The sequence below is a fragment of the Paramisgurnus dabryanus genome, chromosome 21 (assembly GCF_030506205.2).
Source record: "Paramisgurnus dabryanus chromosome 21, PD_genome_1.1, whole genome shotgun sequence".
Taxonomy (NCBI): Eukaryota; Metazoa; Chordata; class Actinopteri; order Cypriniformes; family Cobitidae; genus Paramisgurnus; species Paramisgurnus dabryanus.
Window position 1 is genome coordinate 7,761,198 of NC_133357.1, and position 21,860 is coordinate 7,783,057.

The 21,860-nt window shown below is 39.6% G+C and overlaps 3 protein-coding genes across 3 annotated transcripts; 2 read left to right on the forward strand and 1 right to left on the reverse strand.

Moving 5' to 3' along the window:
- The first annotated feature begins 591 nt into the window (after positions 1 to 591).
- On the forward strand, positions 592 to 3,880 carry LOC135750249 (cytochrome P450 2B4-like). The gene is made up of 9 exons (XM_065269037.2): positions 592 to 810; positions 969 to 1,128; positions 1,335 to 1,484; positions 1,641 to 1,801; positions 2,390 to 2,563; positions 2,650 to 2,791; positions 2,986 to 3,173; positions 3,303 to 3,444; positions 3,534 to 3,880. Exons 1-9 carry the CDS (start codon positions 631 to 633, stop codon positions 3,722 to 3,724), a joined length of 1,488 nt encoding a protein of 495 aa, XP_065125109.1. The 5' UTR covers positions 592 to 630; the 3' UTR covers positions 3,725 to 3,880.
- Positions 3,881 to 5,510: 1,630 nt separating this feature from the next.
- Positions 5,511 to 11,257, forward strand: LOC135750300 (uncharacterized). Its single transcript, XM_065269090.2, has 5 exons — positions 5,511 to 5,986; positions 6,716 to 6,757; positions 7,014 to 7,287; positions 9,328 to 9,489; positions 9,718 to 11,257. Exons 3-5 carry the CDS (start codon positions 7,143 to 7,145, stop codon positions 10,776 to 10,778), a joined length of 1,368 nt encoding a protein of 455 aa, XP_065125162.1. The 5' UTR covers positions 5,511 to 5,986; positions 6,716 to 6,757; positions 7,014 to 7,142; the 3' UTR covers positions 10,779 to 11,257.
- Positions 11,258 to 13,341: 2,084 nt separating this feature from the next.
- Positions 13,342 to 21,670, reverse strand: cyp17a2 (cytochrome P450, family 17, subfamily A, polypeptide 2). The gene is made up of 8 exons (XM_065269091.2): positions 20,887 to 21,670; positions 17,158 to 17,296; positions 16,846 to 17,075; positions 15,970 to 16,056; positions 15,639 to 15,833; positions 15,394 to 15,563; positions 15,064 to 15,167; positions 13,342 to 14,964 (listed from the first exon to the last, which is right to left on the reverse strand). Exons 1-8 carry the CDS (start codon positions 21,214 to 21,216, stop codon positions 14,720 to 14,722), a joined length of 1,500 nt encoding a protein of 499 aa, XP_065125163.1. The 5' UTR covers positions 21,217 to 21,670; the 3' UTR covers positions 13,342 to 14,719.
- Between the last annotated feature and the right edge of the window lie 190 nt (positions 21,671 to 21,860).

Below are 21,860 nucleotides of genomic sequence, written 5' to 3' on the forward strand. Positions count from 1 at the left end.
GCTTCACCTTTGGCATTATTTTACTTTGTTACACCTTTATAGATCATGTGACTAATGAAGATTAATGATACTGTTTTTCTCTATTGGCCAATTCAATGTAGAGAGACAGTAAACTATTTATTCACTAAAGTTACGTTTCTGTAGCCGTTTTTTTGTAAGCCTTTCTGACATTTTGAGTATTCTGCAGGGAAAAAGTAAATAACTTTATTGTTATATTATTATTTTATTATTATTTTCATTTACCGTAATTTTACCATGTAGTCTAATATATAAAATCTGTTTTACAAAAGAGACCAGCAACCGTACAGTAAGACAATACAATTTTACAGTACAGGAAACGGGAGTGGTTTCCTGAACCTAAAAGTGCCTGCCGTGTCTTAAACCTCTGACTTTAATGTTCATAGGTCATCATGTTTATACATTGCAATTATTTGTGTTTTAATTTGATAGGTGATCAAATTAAATTGCTTAGATTCATTCCTCATAACATTAATGCTAGGAAAGAGTTAACACAACAGGCTGAGTTTTTACTCCCTCTCTGTTATTGTCTCCACCCTCTTCTTCTGGAGCCTATAAAGTAAACACAAAGGTCGTGTTTGTGTTCAGTCTGTTGTAAGAGGGACCGCTGCAATGATTTTCGACCTGAACTCTGTGAGCCTGGCTTTGGTTCTGGGTTTGATCTTTCTGGTTCTGTTTGAGGTGATGAGGATTCATTTCAGCAGAGCCCGAACTCCACCTGGACCCACACCTTTCCCTTTTGTGGGAACTTTACCACATTTCATAAAAGACCCAATGGGATCTATCAGATCAGTGAGTTTTTACTTGGTCGTATTCTTTCTTCTTCTCCTCCTAACCCTCCTCTGAAATTGTGAAGATGTTTAATTTTACAACAGATTTGTGTGAAAACATCTAAAAGTTCTTGAAGGTTTATGCACACAGAAGTTAATTTTTTACTCGTCTGTAATCAGCTCAATCAGTATGGAGAAATGACTACTGTGTACGTGGGAAGAAAGCCAGCAATAATCTTAAATTCACTCCAGATCTCCAAGGAAGCCCTGGTCCAAGAGGCTTCATCTTTTTCAGGAAGACCATTTTTACCTGTTATAGACTGGGTAACTAAAGGACTCGGTCAGTAAAACTTTTTTTGTTTGGATGATTTGAACATGTAGATATTATGATGTTATGTAAGATCTGTAATAAACACAATCAATCTATGACACATGTTATGAGCTAGATGTTTATCAAAAATGTACCAGCGGCAGATGCTTTTGTCCTTATAAGGACATCATAAACATCTACACCAAAGTTGGTTCAAGTTTTTCTGTCTTTCTCAGGAATTTTAATGACGAATGGTCACTCGTGGAAACAGCAGAGAAGGTTTGCTCTCCACACGCTCAGAAACTTCGGCCTGGGAAAGAAATCTGTTGAAGAGCGTGTGTTAGATGAAGGCCATTACCTGGTTACTGAGATGCTCAAAGATGAAGGTTTGAGATGTTCCTCCTCTATTCAGATTCATTCCTTAATGTCTGGGTGTAAATATTTGATTTCAAAAGTCATACAGCATCTAAAGCTCACTCATATCTGTATCAAATGTGTCTTATATTTAAATCACAAACTGAGATACTTTGTCTTTATTTAAGGAAAGGCATTTGACCCGCACCATGCCGTACAGAATGCAGTTTCCAATATAATCTGTTCCATCGTATTTGGAGACCGCTTTGAATATGATAACAAACGCTTCGCATACCTTCTGAAAATCCTCAATGAAAACATCATGCTATCCACCTCACCTTTAGGACAGGTAATTTCCAATCATTGGGCTGTAGACATAATTTAGTTTTTTTACCGTTTAATATTTAGAGTTGGGCTTGTAAAATCTCTAATGATTTGCAAACTCTTTTGGATGAAACCACAAGTCGCAACTTGCAGAACATGATCCTCTGTAGGCGAACATCTCAGCCGTGACCTCCATACGAGCAGTCTTTGGCAGCCAATGCAATCTGATACAGAGAGGTGTGGCGTGCTTTCTCCTTCTCTAGTCCAGACAGAACAAAAGCCTGCACAAGAAGTTATATAACGTGCTCGGGTCTGATCTTTTTAACATTGTGCAAGGCACATTTGCAGGACGAAACCGTTTTAGTGATATTGTTTGTAAATGTAAAGTGATTATCAATCACCACTCCAAGGTTCTTGGCTGTCCTGAAATGAGTTATGAACCTAACTGAATGGACAGGTTGTGACAAAGTTGTGGGTTGGCCACATAAATATCTTTTCATCGTTTCATCTTTGCAACGTTGAGGTGATCATTGGATTGTCTGGTTGGAATTAGAAGTGTGATGAAAGAGGTTGCACCTAAAAGCCAAACAGTGAGCATCAATCTCTGTTTTAGGTATTCAACATGCTTCCTTTCATCAAGCACTTTCCTGGACCACACCAGAAGATCTTTCAGAACGCCAATGAGTTACTGAATTTCCTTCATCAGGAAGTTAAAGAACACAGACAAACTTTGGATCCAGATAACCCACGAGATTTCATTGATGCCTACATGCTGGAGATAGAAAAAGTGAGAGATACTCTAGCACTTAAATCTCAAATCTGCATCTAGTTAAGCTATATCTTAAGCAAACCAACATTTTTTTTAACCTTTAGCAAAAGTCACACGAGGACTCAACGTTTCATGAGGAGAACATGGTTATGTCAGCAGCCGATCTCTTCTTGGCTGGAACTGACACTACGGCGACCACCATTAGATGGGGACTCATCTTCTTGATGGACAACCCAGGTGTACAAGGTGATTAATGGTCTATAAAACTTCAAAATTTTAGGTATAATCCAGGATATAATCTACACCAGACTCATTAAAGGAAGCAACATGTGAGGTTTTCATAAAACAGAAGATCTGTTTAGATGTTCGATGTCTGACTACCTAAACATGATGGTCATGATCAATGGTCAAACTAGCTCATGTAATATGTTTTATTACAGAGCGATGTCATAAGGAGATTGTTCAGGTGTTGGGTTATGATCGTCTGCCCAGCATGGATGACCGTGACAAACTTCCTTACACATACGCCACTGTTCATGAGATTCAGCGCTGTGGTAACATTGTTCCTCTTGGTGTAGTTCATGAAACCACACAGCCAACCAAACTAAGAGGATATGACATTCCCAAGGTAATGAATGAATGAATTATTATCTAACTGTGATGGGCTGTTGGACCTTTTGGGCTAAAATGTGACCTGGACTTTGGGAGATTCCTCTAGAGATCTTTAGCACATATTCAGATTGACTCTCTTTTATAGGGAACTATGATCTCAACAAACTTAACAGCAATTTTCAACGATAAGATGAACTGGAAATGTCCCGACACTTTCAATCCAGAGAATTTCTTAGATGAGAACGGACATTTCCACAAACCTGAGGCGTTCATCGCTTTCTCAATGGGTGAGTTGTTCACTTGTGGTTATGAAGATTCAACAGATTTGACTATAAGCAGAATTTGTTAAACTGATGTGTGTTTGTTCATCATTCAGGTCCGAGGGTTTGTCTTGGCGAGACCCTTGCAAGGACGGAGCTTTTCCTATACGTTGTGTCTCTACTACAGCGGATTTGTTTCTCCTGGCCACCAAACTCACAGCGTCCAGACATGGATGGTATAGTAACTGCGTTGAGACACCCTCATCCCTTCAAAATCATCTGCCGTAGCCGAGATGCCAAAGATTGACCATCAGTGACCCGACCCAACACGCCAACAGACAGCTGAAGAACACTGAAGTCTATCTCAGACTCTGAAAAGATATCTTGTCAAAGGTCCTCACGATTGTCATAGGTCCACAACAAAAATAAAATGTTAAAAAAATAAAAGCATCCTTTTTTTCCCCACTACTGTACTGTGCATATAGATTTAGTGTTGGAGCTAAAAGTCATATTGCACACGTGTTTAAAACTATTGTAGGACTGTTACTAGATCATGTGCAGATCTATTTGTTGAGTTAAAGAAGAAAATGCAGAGACACTTCTTAGTGTTGACTAGACACCAGTAAACTTCTATAGATGGTTTCATCGGATGCATGTGTGTTGTCGCGGTTACACATCTGGACGGAACTTAATTTCTGGTCTCTGATTAATGGTCTGACTAGTGGCTAAACTGAACTCAAATACCTCATCGAAAAAATAACAATGTTTTGTTTTTTTAAGACGAGGGGGAAACGGAGATCATGGATCAATGCTATGTGATTGGAGGTTTGGCAGCTGATTTGAAGTTAACATTGTTTACATTAATTTTACACAGTAACGTTAGCTCAGTGAAGTTTTTGACGCTTTAACTATGATTTGAATTAAGGTAATCAACTTGCTATTGAAGTTTACCAAAAGTTAGGTGTGTTCCAAGAAAGCAATTTGTTTACGTTGTTTTTGCTGAAACACCTATAGAAATTTACAAAGAAATGCTTTTTACTATTGCATTAAATGTTCTTTTCATGTCTGTGGCTAATTACACATTAAATTAAGTACAATGTTGTTACAATGTAAAAACAAAGTTGTGACTGCTGAGTTACCGTTATATGCTATAATGCTATATGCTAGCTCTAGTTGCATATGCTATTTAATGCTATATGCTAGCGTTAGGCTAAAGTTCTATTGACATAACAGCTATATTTTGCAGGTCCATACTGAAAAAAAACACAAACTTACCACTTAGAAATGTCCATTAACAATCTCAAAACAATTTTAATATTTTATTATTCCTCAAATTCTGTATCTTTGTCTAATACAGACTCAAACATAAGATCTGTTTACATACACACATAGAGCTACTGAAGGAGCTGCTCTGAGAAACAGCCAATTAGAGCAGAGCTGAACATTCTTATTCATGACCCTTCAAATAAGGTAATAATAGACCATTTCATTCTAATGGTAAATCCTAGGGTTTTACGGTAATCTTTAATTCCACTATTAACCACTACATGGCGCTCTTACCCAACTTACAAAAAACTGAAGCAAAAACTAATTTTTAAACATTTTAAACTCCATGTATGTTTTGATCTTCATTCTGAATCTGATCTCTAACAAAAGTAATATACAACAATGAAATTATTTCAGCTTTTCGCTCCAAATTTTGTATTTTTTAAGAAACCCATATTTGAGAGGTGATAAAGAGAACAAATGAAGATAGGATGAAACGTTTTTTTCCTGATATGTTTGTTTGTTTGAAAGCAGATGGTCTGTTCTTTCATTTGATATATTTGTATGCTTATATTTATAGAAGAAAATTTTGCTGGAATGCATTTTATGAAACGTTTGTGAATATCACAAGAAATGGCGGGCAACTTTAAAAAAAAAGACTGGCGGGGAATGAGTTAATAAAGCCACATACCTTCTATGAAGATATCAGAGGACAAAACATACTGTATCGATGCATTTTTTTGCCACCTTTAACTGAATCTCACAAACTTTCATTACACAGAAATGCCGTTTAAACTGATCAATACTTTTTCTAATAAAAGTCTATAAATAAACTTGTGTAAACACCTAAAAATCTACAGTTTAGTCAGCGCGTGCCTCTTATATTTCTCTCCTCATCTTCAGCTGTTGCTAGGAGAGACACAGGTCCGTTCTGATTGGTCCGTCTCTAACCGTCTTAAGCCAATCAGCATTCGATCCGATAAACGTTCACGGCATGCCTGCAGCCTCGCACCGTCTGCCGTTATTATAATATTACACATGTATGATTCTTATAACTGTTTGTAGTAACGCATCGCAGGATTTCTTCATTTCGTCGTTTAATCTCCCGGTATATTCGGCCGTTTGTCGCGTGTGACGCGGTGGCTGAAGCTCCGGGTGGAAATGGCGGACAGAGAAAGAGAGAGAGACTGTCGCTGCAGAAGCAGAAAAAATGAGCAGATCTGAGAAAACTGCGAATTTCAATCGAGGCCGTTTGCGATCAGATTACGAGCGATCGGACATCAGACTCATCGCGTGCTGTACGGTTAGTGTTTGTGTCTTCATTTCGGTTGTGTGATTACTGCGGGTATATAAAGCATCACAGCTGATCCCAGTGCGCGTATACTCGGGCCTGTGCAGTTGATTTCATATGAAAATAAATAAAGATAACGATAGATGTAATTTATCTTTGGAATTAAAGACACGTGCTGTCGTGGTTAAATGCAGAATAACAGCGTTGATTTGGCCTGTTTGTGCTCCCATCACTGACCCAGTGCCTCTGTAAGCTTTATGAAGAACATACAAGAGAGTATAAACATTGACAAAATCCCTTAAAGGGATAGTTCACCCTAAAATTAATATTTTGTCATCATTTACTCATCCTCAGGTTGTTACAAACCTGTATACATTTCTGTGTTCTGTTGAACACAAAGGAAGATAATTTAAGAGATGTTTGTAATCAAGCAGTTTTGGAGCTCCATTGACTTCCATAGTAGGAAAAATAATACTATGGTAGTCAGTGGTCCTCGAAAACCATTTAATTACAAATATTCCTCAACATATCTTCTTTTTCAGCGGAACAAATACATTTATATGAGGTTTAAAACAACCTGAGGGTGAGTAGATGACATAATTTTTATTTGGGAATGAACTGTTTCCTTAATATTAGAGATGTGTTATTTAGTGTGGGAGATGCTTGTACAAATATTATTCTACTTATAGGATTAAAGGTTTGTATTGATATAATTTTTTCTTGTTTTTCCTGCTTATATAGATGGTCCTGACAGCATATATAAACACCTGTGTCCTTCACCAGGTAAGGGCTATACATAAATATTCATGTGTTGAATATAGACTGGGTATTGTTTTCTATTTACCTGGGTTATGTGCCAAACACATTTCTTGACATGAGGAACCAAACACATGACATGCCAAACACATAATTTGACATTACGAGCCACACACAACTCACCGAAGACATATTTTGACATGACAAGCCACACGCATGATGTGCCAAACACATATTTTCTGAAATTTGAACTTTTAACAACTTGCTTCTTCTCTCCTGCCAGGTGTACTTTTCTAGATTAACATCCTGCTGTTGAAAGACTCTTGAGGGGTCAAACTGTGCCACTCTAGCAGCAGTTCTGGAGGAAGCGGAGGAGCGGGTGTTTCGGTGGCGCCACGCCCTGCTACAGGGTATGGAGTACCACAGTTCAGGGACGTTGCCTCTCTTGGGCAGCCCGCGCTACTGCGCTGGAGGCAACAGTGGCAGCGGATACCTGTGCCAGACCGGGCACTGCTGCCAGGAGACGGGATGCTGCACCTACTACTATGAGCTGTGGTGTACGTCCAATAGTCTCTTACATTTTTAACATACATTAATAGTTTACACAAAAACAGAATCTGTCATTATTCACTTACTCTTAAAAATCGCCTTTTGTGTTTCAAAAAATATGGATTATTTATCTTTTTCTTTTATGAAACAGAGATAATGTTTAGCAAAAACATTCACACAAAAATTGGCAAAAAAATATCTTAAAAAATTCTCATGTCCAGATGAATACATACATCGGTTCTGGTTGGTATGAAGTGTGTGTTGATCTGTGTTTCTCTGTGTGTCTTTCAGGGTTCTGGTTGTTATGTAGTGTGTTCATGTGTTTTTCTATATGTGCGTTTCAGGGTTCTGGTTGCTATGGAGTGTGTGTTTTTGGGTTATGGAGTGAGTGTTAATGTGTGTCTTTTAGGGTTCTGGTTGCTATGGAGTGTGTGTCTCTGTGTGTATTTCAGGGTTCTGGTTGCTATGGAGTGTCAGTCTTTGTGTGTCTTTCAGGTTTCTGGGCTGGTTGCTATGGAGTGTGTGTCTGTGTGTATTTCAGGGTTGTGGTTGCTATGGAATGTGTGTTTCAGGGTTCTGGTTGCTATGGAGTATCTGTCTTTGTGTGTCTTTCAGGGTTCTGGTTGCTATAGAGCAGTGGTTCTCAAACTGGGGTCCAGGGCCCCCAGGGGGGCCCCGAGATGGTGCCAGGGGGGCCCCAGTTTTATGACATTTTATAAAATACATTAATTTATCATAAATTCTGTGTAATGAAACCTAAAAAATAAGGCTACTAACCAACAGCACTACTCTGTATAACTTAATATGTGTTGTTTAATTAAAATGTTACATTTTAGATCGTTTTTTTGTCATACATTTTCTTTGGGGGGGAGGGCGCGAAGGAATGCACCGTACACAAGGGGGGCCGCATGCGGAAAAAGTTTGAGAACCACTGCTATAGAGTGTCTGTCTCTGTGTGTCTTTCAGGGTTCTAGACTGGTTGCTATGTAGTGTGTCTCTGTGTGTATTTCAGGGTTCTGGTTGCTATGGAATTTGCGTTTTAGGGTTCTGGTTGCTATGGAGTGTCAGTCTTTGTGTGTCTTTCAGGTTTCTGGGCTGGTTGCTATGGAGTGTGTGTCTCTCTGTGTATTTCATGGTTGTGGTTGCTATGTAATGTGTGTTTCAGGGTTCTGGTTGCTATGGTGTATCTTTCTTTGTGTGTCTTTCAGGGTTCTCTACTGGTTGCTATGGAGCGTGTTTCTCTCTGTTTGTTTCAGGGTTCTGGTTGCTATAGAGTGTCTGTCTCTGTGTGTGTCTCTGTGTGTCTTTCATGGTTCTGGTTGCTATATAGTGTGTGTTGATGTGTGTGTCTCTGTGTGTCTTTCAGAGTTCTCTACTGGTTGCTATGGAGTGTGTTTCTCTCTGTGTGTTTCAGGGTTCTGGTTGCTATGGAGTGTCTGCCTCTGTGTGTGTCTTTGTGTGTCTTTCAGGGTTCTGGTTGCTATGGAGTGTCTGTCTCTGTGTGTCTTTCAGGGTTCTCTACTGGTTGCTATGGAGCGTGTTTCTCTCTGTTTGTTTCAGGGTTCTGGTTGCTATAGAGTGTTTGTCTCTGTGTGTGTCTCTGTGTGTCTTTCATGGTTCTGGTTGCTATATAGTGTGTGTTGATGTGTGTGTCTCTGTGTGTCTTTCAGAGTTCTCTACTGGTTGCTATGGAGTGTGTGTCTCTGTGGGTTTCAGAGTTCTGGTTGCTATGGAGTGTCTGCCTCTGTGTCTGTCTCTGTGTGTCTTTCAGGGTTCTAGACTGGTTGCTATGTAGTGTGTGTCTCTGTGTGTATTTCAGGGTTCTGGTTGCTATGGAGTGTGTGTATTGGTGTGTGTTTCAGGGCTCTTGTTGTTATGGAGTGTGTGTTAATGTGTGTGTGTTTCAGGGTTCTGGTTGGTATGGAGTGTGATATGTTTCAGGTTTTTAGTTGCTATGGAGTGTTTCAGGGTTTTGGTTGCTATGGAGTGTGTGTTTCTGGGTTCTTGATGTTATGGACTGTGTGTTAATGTGCCTGTGTGTCTTTCAGGGTTCTGGTTGCTATGGAGTGTACTCATCTTGTTCAGCTGTTGCTGTGCGTATCGTCACCGTCAGGCGAAACAGCGAGTGCAACAGCAGCAGAGACAGAGAGAGATAAACCTCATGGCGTATCATGGAGCGTGCAGTTACCCCTCTTCCATGTTTGACCTCAGTAAGAACACTCTCACATACACACACACACACACACACACACACACACACACAATCAAAGGCTCTTATTGCGTCACACTAAAAAACAGCACATCCAACTGACTGCTCAATATCTTACCATTTCAACAAAATCGATTTACAAATGACTGCAAATTACACAGCATTGCTCATATGCATCAATTGGTATAGACCACAGTCAGAAGAAATAATCTTGAGTTCTTATTGGCAGGTTTTCTCGCTTCACTTAAACTGCCATCCTATGAGGAAGTGGCAGCCCAGCCCAGCACCCCACCCCCTCCCTACAGCTCTGTGGCGTACCCGCGAGGCTCCGCCCATCCCGGCCCAAGTCACATGCTGTCTTCTCAGAGTTCTGACAACTACACCAGCTGCTCCTGTGACTCTTGCTGTCCATCATCTCCCTGTAGCTCTTCCCCGTCTTCTGCGCAGCTCACAGACGAGACAGACACTAGCCACGCTTCCACGCCCTCCCACAGCGATCCTCGACGCGGCCGCTTAGGGGCAGCCGTCACACACGACGTGACGATTTCGATCCCTCTGAACAACGATAACAGCCATTCCCCTACACTCAACACGGCAGAGGCGGAGCTCTCAACCATCTCAACAGCCCTGGACTGCAACGGCAACAACACGGTGAACACAGTCGCCAGCAAGCCCTCGAAGAATAGCAATGTTAACGTTGGCAAACCTGTCGAATCGTGTGATGCAGTCCATATCAGTAGTGAAACCATCTGTGATGCAGCGTCTACCAGTCCAACATCTAAGAATGTAACTAGCCTCTGTCTAAACAACACAAGACCTACTGTAACCGGGACCACGGCCTCACCACCTCCCTCCTCGTCCCTGCATCTCTTCTCCGTGTCAGACCCACTTGGAGTTCAGCCTGTATTGCAGAGGGAGGAGCCTGTACAAGATGCCCCGCCCCCACAGTCTCCACCTCGATCGGCCGTCTTTTCTCCCGGTGTGGAACCCGAGCGTCGCGATTCCGCCGTAAGCGATCTCGATGTGGACCAGACGCACTTTCAACAAAGACGGCTCACAGGCGACTCGGGCATCGAGGTTTGTCGCTGCCGCGTTGAAGAGGAGGACGATGTGGATGATGAAGGTCAGGCGGAGTTGACTATGGCAACAAACGACGGTCTTCACGATAGCCCAGACTGTTCTGCAAGAGCCGGTCATTTGATAACAGAAGGGGGTGAAAAAAAGGCACGGTCCATCTCCACGCCGCCTCCATCGACTGAAACGGTCGTCATTGCCATGGAAACCGACTGAAGGGAAAATGGGCCGAGCGATCAGATCTTCTAAATAGGTTGTGGCACCAACATCAGTAATGGTATCTTTCTATCGAGACCATCTGTGGCTGTACCTGTACAGACGGATGTTAGAAGATACACAACCTTATTCTTTGACTTCGAGTTATATATCTCTGTCTGTCTAGTTCCTCACCTTTCTGTCATAACACAGACTGTTGACTTAAGGTGCTTACACACTAAAGAGCAAGTTTTGAGGTTGGGGCAAGTTGTCAGCAAGCAAATTGGATTTGCAGAAGTCTAGCTGGACCCGCCTTTTTCAAGGTCTCATCGGAGTGCGGTGCAGCAAAAGTTCAAACTTTTGGTCCGTTTTCGTGACATCTCCATTAAAATGAACGAATGCAGCGTAAACTCTAAAGTGTAGCTGAGCTCAGATCTTCATATCTGTCACTGTGACGTCTGTATGTGTGTTGAATGCTTTACTTTTTTCTGACTGTCAGACTGCTACGAAACGCCAACCCCAGCATACACACACAACAGCATCCTTCCCGGTTGCTATGAATTCTGGGTAATGCAGACAGCGCTTGATATAGACCTAAACATTTCCTCACCAGAGTTCTAGTGCTCAACAAATCCCACTAAAATTTCCCCGTGTTCCAGAACACCAGCTCGACCAGAACAGATGCTGCATCACAAACACATCTCAGGACATTTCTTTAGTTCATTGTTTATGTTTATTAACATATGGTTACGTCTTGGTATAGCAAAGTTCATTTACAACATGTAGGCAGGTACATTTCACAAAACTAGTTGCCCTTGAAATCAAAAGATTCAAATACATTTAAATTAAATAGGAGATATGGCCCAGTAGGACCATTAGGACCGGTTTCTGCATTGTGGCATTGTTTTCATGACAGTTGTTATTGTAATGCAAACAAATTATTATATTATTTACATGATCAAGTATTTATCATCATGGTGGCATTTGCTGTTTCTGCTTTAATGTGAATTTAAAATAAAACGTTTTTTAATGAATCTATTCAGATGATCATTATTATTATTATTATTATGAAATAAATACTACAATGCAATAAACCCTAATGATCCTATAAACAGGCGTTATGTTAGGGTTAAACGTGACCTGGATGATTTCTGTGACATTCACCCAGACAGCCTGTTAACATACATAGATATATATTGAAATAGATAGGATTACCCATAAGAATAAATGTAGTAGCTTCAGATTGAATATATAAGCTCTCTCTCTCTATATATATATATAAATGATCTATATTTTGTACGCATGCTGTTAGGAGTCTGTGGTGTGCTGCTGTTTCATGTTATCAGAGGGGTTCTGTGTTCCATCTTTAGAGTATTGACAGTGTTTCCAGCATCACTGTTACGTTACCATGATGTTACTATGACAACCCACTCTAGTGTGAGCAATAGAGAGTGTTTGATGTTAATGTGAGACACTATGAAAGGTGTAAACATTTAAAGAGACTAAACGCTTTATTGAAACAACACAATGCGTCGTCTGTAATCTCTGTTTGACCAGCGAATGCCTTGTTTGTGTGCGTGCTTGCATGTGTGTGTGTGTGTGTGTGTACTGATATGTGATTTACGAGGACACAAATGTGTATAATGATGTATATAACAACATAAACACATTCCTGTGTCCAAATGGCTTAAAAATATAGTAAAAAGTAATTTTGTATGGCAAAATTCTGTGAGGTTTAGGGGTTGGGGCAGTGGTTCTCAAACCGGGGGCGGGCCATCCTTGGGAGGACGGGAGATGGTGCCAGGGGGCCTAAGTTTGAGATTGTATGTCATGAATGTTCTTTGGGGGGTCACAAAGGCATGCACCCTACACCAGTGTTGGGGAAAGTTACGTTTAAAAGTAATGCATTACAATATTAAGTCAATCCCCAAAAAAGTAAATAATTGCATTACTTAGTTACTTTTCATGAAAATTAATACTTATGCTACTTTTAAGTTAGTTTTTCTTACTTGGCTGAGGCTTGATCTCTTTCAGGCCTTGCAGGTGTTTTTATGACTGAGAAGTTCTGCATTCAGAAACTTTTTTCGCTATGGCGCGCATGCCTAAGAGTACGTAATTCTACGTGACTACGTTCAGTTTAATTCAGTATATTTTTTAATCAAATTGATTAAACTGAAAAGTAACTCGCAATACTTTTTAAAAAAGTAGCTGAAATATTAATGTGTACATTTATAAAGTAATGCATTCCCAATAAAGCTTTATTTTTACTGCAAAAATGCCTTTTTTTACTTAGTATTTTTGTCTTGTTTTCAGTAGAAATATCTCAAAATTCCTAAGTAAAATGACCTAAGAAAATAAGTCTAGTTTTTTGACAAAAAAAATATACAATTTATGTCAATCAGTGCTTAAAACAAGCAAAAATATCTGCCAATTGGTTAAGAAAAAAAAATCTTGAAATAAGTTTATTTTTTTTTTAAATATTTCATTCAAGAATTATTTCTCACCCCATTGGCAGATTTTTTTTTGCTTGTTTTGAACACACATTCACTTAAATTGTATATTTTGGTCTAAAAACTAGATTTTGCTCATCAAGAAAATGCATTTTGTTTTTAGAATTTTTAAACATTTTTACTAAAAACAAGACAAAAATACTAAGTAAGAAAGTCATTTTTTGCAGTGTAGTGAGCTAGTGAAACAGAAACAACTTAGGAATTTAGAGATGGTGACCTAAAAAATTAAATGGCATCATCTAGTGGTTAGCAGTGGAAATATTTACATTATAAATGTAGTGTTACAGCAGGGATCACCCCAACCCTGTTTTTGGAGATCTACTGCATCGCTTCGCAATCCTGGTCCTTGAGCACCCCCTCCCAAAAAGTTTTAGATGTCTCCTTATTTAAAACACCTGATTCAACTTATCAGCCTCCTTACAAAATGATAAACATGTCTCCCTAACAAGCTGATGAGTTAAATAAGGTGTGTTCAATAAGGAGACATCTAAAACCTTTTTTTGGGGGGGGGGGTTGAGGACAAGGATTAGGAAGCACTGATCTACTGCTTCAACACACATTTGCCATTTTTTTAAAGGAGTCATATGACCTGATTTCATGTTTGTCTTTGTTAGAGTGTTAAAGATGTCTGGGCATATAGAAGATCTGTAAAGTTGCAAAAAATGTACGTTACAAACCCAAAGAAATCCTCATCAACGCCTTCCAAAACACATCATTCAAAAAATCGTTACAAATGCAGACATGATTTTATATTTAAGTATCCTTCCCAATCTGTTACGTTCTGCTCAAGCCTAGGGTGACCATGCATGCCATTCTTCCCGGACGCGTCCTGGCCAGGATTTTGGTGCCTCTTCTGGAAGTCTTATTTGTTGATTGCATACGCCATTCAGTTAAAAACATAAGACATACAATGGTAGTTTCATTCTTACCTTAAAATGTAACGGTTGCTTTCTGTAATAATAAAAATAATCCTCTATGACAAATACGACTTCCGGAAGACGAACCGGAAATCCTGGTCAGGACGCGTCCGGGAAGAATGGCACGTATGGTCACCCTACTCAAGCCAGGCTGGTAAAGTTGATCGATCAGCTTGGTCATCTGCGTTTTCTGGGTCAGATTCAGGTTTGTAGTGCTCAGGTAGTAAAGACAATATAACTCCTGGCTTTCACTATTGCTTTGGGGGCTAATCTTTCAAACAGTGTAAGAAACGTCACATTTCTGTTTACGCAATTGAGGTATTCGCACAATCACAAAGCTCTGGATAGGTGGCCAATCGGATCACAGTAATGCGTTTTTGAACCATAAATCACACGAACACGTTGGGTTACACCAAATACATAAAATTATGTGCTTATTTGGCAGGTGTGCTTGACAGGGGTTGAAGCTGAACTTTGCAGAACAAAAGATCTATAGGAACACGATTGGTGACCACTGGTTTAGAGTAAATGGCTGTCAGTACCGCGGTGTAACTCTGACAGTGTAGCGTTTTGGTTGTAGCACTACGCCGAAGCGTCCCTGAAGGTCTGGTAAAGGAGCTCCTGATGGCACGCTGAAGTTAAACCTCTGCAAGAGACAGCTGATGAACAGAAAGAGCTCAATTCTTGCCAGAGATTCACCCACGCACACGCGAGGTCCGGCCCCGAACGGCAGAAAACTTTCTGGAGTGATTCTCTTCCCAGATGTGTCCAGGAATCTTTCTGGGGAGGGTTGAAGACATGAATTTCATCAGGAAGTTTATTTAGTCATACAGCCTAGGTAGACAGTTCATGGCCAAAATATCTACAGATTTCTCTTACCGGGTCTAAATCTGTCTGCCTCATCCCAGTGTTTGGGGTCGTGGTGGATCGCCCACATGTTCACCAGAACTCTGGTTCCTTTAGAAACTGTGTGACCTCCCAAACTGAAGGAGGCAGCAGAAAAACATCATTACACACCTGCCCCTACACACATCCTTATGACCTGCTTACACAGGACAAGGTCAGATGCCTGTCATGTAAAAGCCACAGTGATTAGGTGGCGTGAATTTCAGATCTACTGGGGACAAATCTACTGCTTCAGGTTTGCGCGCCCTATCAGAACTTTTTGCATGTCTTGGTAGCTTTCATTTTGATGGTTGCTATGGTTACCTGGTGTCCTGCATAGCAACATGTGGAATGAGGATTGGGCTGACTGGACGAATCCGCATCACCTCGCAAACAACGCTCTCTAGAAATGGCAAACTGGACCTGTCACTCAGAGCAGGTGGGCGGTTCCTACCTAGAACCTCATCCAGCTCATTGTGGATACGTTCCTGCACCTGCAACAAACACACAAAAGGGTCTTGTGGTAAGAGCGTATTAACCTGAGGGTGATGCAGTAACAGAATTCTAACCTGAGGATGATGGAGTAAAAAGGCTATTGTCCACAGCAGTGTTGTGGACGTGGTCTCCACGCCCGCTCCAAAAGCCTCCGCTGCAGTCATGAGCACATGATCATCTGTGATGTTATCCTCCCCACCTGACCCCTTCATCTGACCAATCAGAAGAGCATCCAGCAGATCACATGGCTCTCCATGGGTAAGGGTCATCTGTCAGGGTCAAATGTCATGAAGGAGACAATCGTGTGTGTGTGTGTGTGTATAAGTAAAATTTTCATTTAAAAGTCAATGTCTAAATAAAAAAAAATAGAAAAACATAATTAGCACAAACGTATGAAAGCGCTACCTTGTGCTCCAGAAGTTTCTTGCCTATAAGTTGATCTCTAACAGATATACACTGTTTCAGCTTGTCCAGGTCCTTGTTGGGAAAAATCTGATAAAACATCATACATTTTTTAATTAAAAAACAATAAGTTACAAGCGAACATTTCCATTTAGCATTTTGTGCTGGTTGTCATTTTGTGATCCTGCAATGCTCTACTTGTTGAGTTTAACCCCAGCTGATGTTAAAATTGTGTATGATTGTCATTTTTTTTTGGGGGGGGGGGGGGGGTTGCAGAAGGTGAGAATCAGTGTTGGGGGTAACGCATTACAAGTAACGTGCATTACGTAATAAAATTACTTTTCTGAAGTAATGAGTAAAGTAACGCATTACTTTATAAATGTACACATTAATATTTGAATAATAAAGTTACTTTTTTAGTTCAATTAACTTGATAAAAAAATATGTACTGAATTAAACTAAACGTAGTCACATTATGCACTTTTATGCTTACACGCCTGAGTCAGAAACTGAGATGGCAGGCCAGAGCTCGACATTTTTGTGATGAAATGCAATTTTTGAATGCAGAACTTTTAAATTCATAAAACCATTCGAAGGGCTGAAAGAGAGCCTCAGCCAAGAAAAAGTAATGCAAAAGTAACTAAAAAGTAACATAATCATTATTTTCCATGAAAAGTAGCAATTAGTTACTTTTTTTGAGAGTAACTTAATATAGTAATGCATTACTTTTAAAAGTAACTTTCCCCAACACTGGTGAGAATATTGACAAAAACGCATCAAATTTAGTAATTCAGAAATTAAAAACTATTCTGAAATAATGTAACTGTAAATGTCAATTATATTGTCAAATAAAACGAGATGTTAAAGTGGAACACAGACTCTTAACCAGGGAAAGATGTCGACGAGTCCTCCTCTAGCGATGGTCTGGATGATGCCATTATTATAGTCCATGACCTTGAGAAGTTCAGGGTCATTGGGTTGGTATGAGGAGTTGAACACCAGCCTACACATCACATTAGTCACGGCTCCCATTAAAACAGGACTGAGATCTAAACTCTGACCGCTGCAGGTCTGAAGCTCCTCACAGAGACTGTCTGCAGCATCCAGAACTAAACACAAAAACAGAAAACATTATCATGCTTTATCATGGATTTGTATAAAACCATCATCACGGTGGGTGTGCGTGTATACCAATGGACTGTAGTTTATTGGATCCCTCCCCAAACAGAGTAAATGAAAACTGCACCAGTCGCCGATGGTTCTTCCACAGTGTATTGTAGTCTGCAAATGCGATGTCTTTCCCGCCGTGTGTCAAAAGATCTGTCGTGACCTAAATGAAACCGATTTGAGCATTAGTCAAGTCAAAAGTTGTATATTTAAAGGGGTCATATGAAGTGATTTCCTGTTTTCCTTTGTCTTTGGAGTGTTACAAATTTTCATGCACATAGGAAATCTGTAGTCACAAAGATTAAAGTATTCTTTTTGAAAGTAAAAGCTCATTTATGCCTTCCTAAAACATATCTACATCACTAGCTGCTTTTCCATTACCCTTCAAATGTGCAAATTGACATTGAGAATTGAAAATACGGCCAATTTATAAAAACTCCCATATATTGCAAAAAAATCATGAAAAATTGCATGAGGTGGTTTATCAGGCAATTCGGAAAAGGTATTTAGCAAAACTGCAATGTAAAACTGTTTATTCACATTTTCACTTTACCTGATGTAAGTAAGTGTCATATAATTATTATTTTAAGATGATGTATGTACCAAAAACCTCCCAGAAACACCTCAATACGTGTCTGCTCCCAAATATAAGAAGCTTTCCTTCCCAATAATGTTTGGATAACACTCCTACATCTCTTTTGATTTAAAAAAAAATCTTCTATTACCTCCAATAATCACCTATACATAGCCGCTGTGCCCTCTGAGGTACTAGCGTGCACTCTTTGGTATTGCGGTACTAGCATGCATTCTTTGGTATTGCGGTACTAGCATGCACTCTTTGGTATTGAGGTACTAGCGTGCACTCTTTGGTATTGAGGTACTAGCGTGCACTCTTTGGTATTGCGGTACTAGAATGCACTCTTTGGTATTGAGGTACTAGCGTGCACTCTTTGGTATTAAGGTACTAGAATGCACTCTTTGGTATTGAGGTACTAGAATGCACTCTTTGGTATTGAGGTACTAGCATGCACTCTTTGGTATTGAGGTACTAGCATGCACTCTTTGGTATTGAGGTACTAGCATGCACTCTTTGGTATTGAGGTACTAGCATGCACTCTTTGGTATTGAGGTACTAGAATGCACTCTTTGGTATTGAGGTACTAGAATGCACTCTTTGGTATTGAGGTACTAGCGTGCACTCTTTGGTATTGAGGTACTAGCGTGCACTCTTTGGTATTGAGGTACTAGCATGCACTCTTTGGTATTGAGGTACTAGCATGCACTCTTTGGTATTGAGGTACTAGCATGCACTCTTTGGTATTGAGGTACTAGCGTGCACTCTTTGGTATTGAGGTACTAGCATGCACTCTTTGGTATTGCGGTACTAGCGTGCATTCTTTGGTATTGCGGTACTAGCGTGCACTCTTTGGTATTGAGGTACTAGCGTGCACTCTTTGGTATTGAGGTACTAGCATGCACTCTTTGGTATTGAGGTACTAGCATGCACTCTTTGGTATTGAGGTACTAGCATGCACTCTTTGGTATTGAGGTACTAGCATGCACTCTTTGGTATTGAGGTACTAGCATGCACTCTTTGGTATTGCGGTACTAGCATGCACTCTTTGGTATTGCGGTACTAGCATGCACTCTTTGGTATTGCGGTACTAGCATGCACTCTTTGGTATTGCGGTACTAGCATGCACTCTTTGGTATTGCGGTACTAGCATGCACTCTTTGGTATTGCGGGTACTAGCATGCACTCTTTGGTATTGCGGTACTAGAATGCACTCTTTGGTATTGCGGTACTAGCATCCACTCTTTGGTATTGCGGTACTAGCATGCACTCTTTGGTATTGCAGTACTAGCATGCACTCTTTGGTATTGAGGTACTAGCATGCACTCTTTGGTATTGCGGTACTAGCATGCACTCTTTGGTATTGCAGTACTAGCATGCACTCTTTGGTATTGCGGTACTAGCATCCACTCTTTGGTATTGCGGTACTAGCATGCACTCTTTGGTATTGAGGTACTAGCATGCAATCTTTGGTACCAACATGCCCCTCTGAGGTACTAGACGTGCCCCTCTGAGGTTCTAGTGTGCACTCTTTGGTTCCAATGTGCTCCTCTGAGGTACTAGCGTGCACTCTTTGGTATTGAGGTACTAGCATGCTCCCTTTGACGCTGTGCTTTGGGAGCTAATATTCTAAATATGGTAAGGAGTTTAACATTTCCATCACATGCTTGAGGCATTCGGCCAATCACAACACTGATAGCTTGTCAATAAGAGTTCACAGTGCTTTTCAGAATGATGACCTTTGTAAAAATGTATGCGTTTGAGAAAGACGTTGCATCACGATTATTAATGTACAGTTGCATTTCTACATACTGTACATTAATAATGTACAGTATGTAGAAATTAATGTGTTTTTAATCTTAAACCTCGTAAACACAATTCATTAAACCAAATACACAAAATAATGCTACTGCAAAAAATGGCTTTCTTACTTAGTATTTTTGTCTTGTTTTCAGTAAAAATATCAAAAATTAAGATGCATTTTTTTGATGAGCAAAATGACCTAGAAAAATAGTCTAAGCTTTCAAACAGTATCTCATATGTGGTACTGGGTCCATGACAGACCATTAAAAATTAAAGGAATATTTTATATTAAGTCAAAATAAGATAATTCTGGACCCGGTACAGGGTCCACAGAGTCAAACAAGTTAAGTAAATTAGTGCTTAAAACAAGCAAAAAAATCTGCCTATGTTTACATTTTTCATAAACACTTAATTCAAGAACATTTTTCTTATTCCATTGGCAGATTTTTTTGCTTGTTTTAAGCACAAATTCACTTAAATTGTATATTTTTGTTCTAAAAACTAGACTTATTTTCGTCACTTTGCTCATAAAGAAAATACATCTTAATTTAAGAATTTGTACATATTTTTACTGAAAACAAGACAAAAATACTAAGTAAGAAAGTCATTTTTTGCAGTGCTTCTTTTTAGCACTGTCATATGACCCCTTTAAAACTCCTTAAACTACTTTCTCTGATCTATAATGAAACAATATTTCATGGTGAAAACCTGTAAGGAACATATAGTCATATTTAACCTCAAAATCAAAAGTAAGCAAAAACAAATCACATTTTATTAACTGCACACTGCAAAAATGCACTGCACAAAAATAACTTTCAAGAAAGAAAACATCTAAAAACTCTTAAATGAAGATGCTTTTTCCTGATGAGCAAAACGACCCAAGAAAATAAGTCTAGTTTTAGACCAAAAATATCAAATTTAAGTGATTTTGTGCATAAAACAAGCAAAAAAATCTGCCAATGGGTTAAGCAAAAAAATCTTGAACATTTTTCTTAAACACTAAATTCAAGAAAAAAATCTAGAAAATTTGCTTAACCCATTGGCAGATTAGTTTTTTCTTGTTTTATGCACAAAATCACTTAAATTTGATATTTTTGGTCTAAAAACTAGACTTATTTTCTTTGGTCGTTTTGCTTATCAGGAAAAAGCATCTTAATTTAAGAATATTTAGATATTTTTACTGAAAATAAGAAAAAAATACTAAGAAAATATTTTCTTGAAAATCATTTTTTGCAGTGCTGTAAATGATCTTAAGCCTGCATGTTTCTTCCCACATTTGATTTTGTAGTATAAAAAACATGCATGTTTTTTTTTTAGATTAAACAAATACAGACATATTTAAGTAACCCAACTGATTGCTCTTATCCTCTACTCACCATCTTGGGTCGTCCAGCAAACTCTCGTCCACGCTGCAGCAGAACCTCTCTCACCAGACTCACCTCGCTCACCACCAGCGTGTAATGTGGACCCACGTACAAACCGAATAGAGATCCGTACTTCCCGGCCAACTGCGTGAAGAGCAGATGAGGAGGCAGAGGTGAGCGCAGATGTAGTAAACTCCCCACGACCGGCAACCTCGGCAAACACGGCACTGACACGCCACTTCTGGAGGACCTGTGCTGTCCCAGCATGCATTTCACCAATAGCAGTACCAGCAGACCAGCACAGAAACAATACAGCAGAGTCACTGAAGAGATGCTGGACATGGTAATACAATCCTATAGATAATCGTTTTTATAAATTTGACATTAATATGCAGCTAATGTGTGTGTGTATCTGAGCAGGGATAAGTATCAGCCTGTTTTCAGTGCTATATAAGTGTTCTGATGGAGGGGAGTTATGTGGGTGGGTCATTATCACAACCTTGGTTTGGAGACGGAGGTCACAGCAGAAACCCTGAAGGAGTTTGACCAATGACAGAGCAGCACTCGGAACCAACATACAACTTTTCATACTGAGAGATGATTGGGTTTCCTCTGAATTGGTCCACCAGCCACTGATGGATTTAACATTTACATCTCAACTCTTTTTCACATAGTTCTCCAAAACATCTTTCATCTTTGCACAGCAGTTTAGTTTACATTCAAAATGCGCTAAAATTATCAAAACACTTCATAAAAATCAGCTCATTCTACCATAACACTACAAAAGTTAGTTAGTCTATAAAACAATGACCTAAAAAATCTTCTGTAAAATAAGGACAACTCTTGTATGACTACAGTATATGTTACCGGAATAAATCAGATATGCTTCAAAATATATATGTTTTTGGCAATTACTGTAAGATGTGGCATGTAGGTGTAGGTCCTCAGCTACGTCACCTCAGTTTGGTCCAACTGTTTTGATAACA